This window comes from Bidens hawaiensis, unplaced genomic scaffold (assembly GCF_021521415.1).
Source record: "Bidens hawaiensis isolate Kalapana, Puna unplaced genomic scaffold, B.hawaiensis_p1.1 tig00004007_1, whole genome shotgun sequence".
Lineage (NCBI taxonomy): Eukaryota > Viridiplantae > Streptophyta > Magnoliopsida > Asterales > Asteraceae > Bidens > Bidens hawaiensis.
The window spans coordinates 1463367-1466186 of NW_027491235.1; the positions used below are offsets into that span (position 1 = coordinate 1463367).

Consider the following 2820-nt stretch of genomic DNA (forward strand, 5'->3'; position numbering starts at 1 on the left):
ACAGTTATCATTGGTTTTAAGTCGTCCTGCGTGACGCAACTTTTGGTTAAAGGTTTTTACGCTTCCGCATTTAATTTCTCGTAAACGTTTTCATGGTTTTGAAACTTTGTTTTATGGTTTGATTATAACTAATGATTCCGATCCTGTTAGTTCACACCCTCTGACGGTAAAACTCTGTTAGTGGATTTTGAGGGTGTGACAATCATACCTTTTCTCGTTGTTGGGTCTCCAACACTTGACTAAGATTTATCAAGATGCCCTCCACGAGGTCGAGGTGTAGAAGCTGAAAGTTGATGATCTCAACAAGATAACCGAGGCTAAGTCTCTCTATATTGGGAACATGGCCAAGGAATTTGACTGGCTGAAGCGAGATCACTCTGACCTCAAGGAAACCCATGCTAAGGTGCTGAAGGACTTCAAGACCCAACTTAGGATGCATGCAGCTCACTTTGTTTCTTGTGTCAGATTCAAGCTTATGGAAGAAGCTATGAAGCCTGGTTTCAACACGGCTTCTTGGGATCTTGAAGGTTTAAAGGTGAGAGAGGTAGAGATCAGGGCCGATTTAGGCTTGGCTTCTGGAGAGGATCCTACGGAGTCAAGCAAGGCTATTGAGGTGAAGGCAAGAGATTTTGAGGTGAAAGCTGGAGATCGAGATAAGGTGTTGCAGGCTGCGATGGCCACTGGTTTCTCGGAGGAGCTGTGAAAGATAATGAAGACAAGGCCCAAGCCCCTCTTTGTTTGATGACTTTTGCTTGATGGTATTCGATATGGTTGTAAAACAATTTACTTTTCTATCTTGTGGTGATGCTTGAAAAAGTTTACCTTTTACGTCGGTTTAAACAATAGATAATCAAAGTGGAGGGGTCATGCGTTTTAGGACGAAGCCTTTAATTATCAGTTTAGGAAAACTTTTAGATATTCCTGATGGAGGGATCCTGAGTTTCAGGACGAAGTCAGGAATATCCTTTTGCTTAATATAATGATAATCTTTTGCCTTACGTATGTCTATTTCTTTTTATGCCAAAAATATACTGATAAAAAAATTCCTCTAGGACATTTACTAGGATAAAAACATATGATTGAAAATAATCTTACATCACATACTTGGGAAAGTAAAAAAGTAATCAAACCTGGTGGAGTAAGATTTAAATGCATAGATAATAGGAATCTCTGAGGTTCCAATCAATCGTCATAATCTTTATCTTGGGTTGAATTAAGTAATCCCAAAGCACATGTTAAGACAATAATTGGGATGATTAGGTGATCCTGAGGATCGTTAGGAAAATCCCAAAAATAGATTTGAACTTGGGTTAACACATAAGTGTTAAATAAATGGGACAAGCCAATCGTGAGTGACATGAAAATGTTAAAACCTTGTGTAAATACTTAGGACAATCCACGGTTGTATAACATGCCCATGTTATTCCAATGATAATATTCTTGAGGATCCACCATGTAACCAATAATAAAGAAATTTCCAGCCACCATTAAGATGAACTGATCCCGCCATCTCGAATTACACGTGGACAACGCGCACTTTAGGCGAGGTGTTTAAACCCAATTCATAGAAAGATGAAAACCTTTAAACCTTGAGGAGATTTATACCTTAAACTTAGAGAGGTTTCCAAACCCCTAGGTATGCATTCACTTCTTAGTCGGGATCCCGATTCTTCAAAACACTTGAACCTTTGTGAGGGTGGGTGTTAGCTCGGCTAACACCCCTTCAATACTTAAGTCAGTAATGGGTTTCAAGAATAATAAAAACTATTAAAATAGTAGAGTCAGAATACATACCATACCAAGTTAGAAATAAAATTCTAACTTACACGAATTAGAGTTTAAGGTGAATTGCATTCCAGGATCATGGTAGGATCCTGCCATCCATAGCACATAGGTGATATGCTCCTTTTCCTACCTTATCCTCGTTCTTATATGGTCCTTCCCATTGGGTGCTATTTTGCATCCTTGGGATCAGTTGTATTATGAAATGCCTTCTTTAGTACTAAATCTCTCACTTGAAATCTTTTGATCATAATGTTCTTGTTGTATGACTTGGTGATTCTTTGTTGGTATGTCTCCATACGAATCCTTGCAGAATCTCAGAGTTCATCCACCACGTCAAGATCATCGTCAAGTTCCTGATTGTTGGTTTCAGGATTCTGGAGGCAGGATCTCGCAGTTGGGATCACCATCTCAGTTAGAAATATCGCCTCGGTCCCAAATACTAGCGAGAAAGGAGTTTGTCCTGTTGCATTTTTTGATGCAGTTCGATCTGCCCATAGTATGAACGGTAGCTCTTCAGACCACTTTTCTTTCTTCGTCCCCAACAACTTCTTCAAATTATTGACGATGATCTTGTTTGAAGATTCCTCTTGTCCTTTGGCTTGATGGTGTATTGGCATGGATGTGATCATTTTTATCCCAAATGCAACACAAAAGTCGGCAGTTCTTTGCCAATGATTTGAAACCGGTTTTCGCATATGATCTTGGCTGGGATTCCAAAACGTGTCAGGATATTCCTCGTGATGAAGGATATCACTTCTTGTTCTTTAACTTGGGCAAATGCTTTTGCTTTAATCTATTTGGAAAAGTAGTATGTAATTGCTAACATAAAGACCTTTCCACCTAGAGCCTTTTGTAGTTTGCCCACAATATCCATCCCCCAATTCATGAAGGCCAAGGAGACACAATCGGATGGATAGGTTCAGGTGACTGATGAATCCTGTTGCTATGTCTCTGACATGCATCACACTTTTGGGCATAGACCATTGCATCCTTCCTTATGGTTGGCTAATAGAAACTAGTCCTAAGGATTTTGGA

At 39.5% G+C, this 2820-nt stretch overlaps 1 protein-coding gene across 1 annotated transcript; it reads right to left on the reverse strand.

The window, feature by feature from the left end:
* Positions 1-2099: 2099 nt before the first annotated feature.
* LOC143624990 (uncharacterized) lies at positions 2100-2414 on the reverse strand. The gene has a single exon (XM_077095469.1). It carries the CDS (start codon positions 2412-2414, stop codon positions 2100-2102), a length of 315 nt encoding a protein of 104 aa, XP_076951584.1.
* Between the last annotated feature and the right edge of the window lie 406 nt (positions 2415-2820).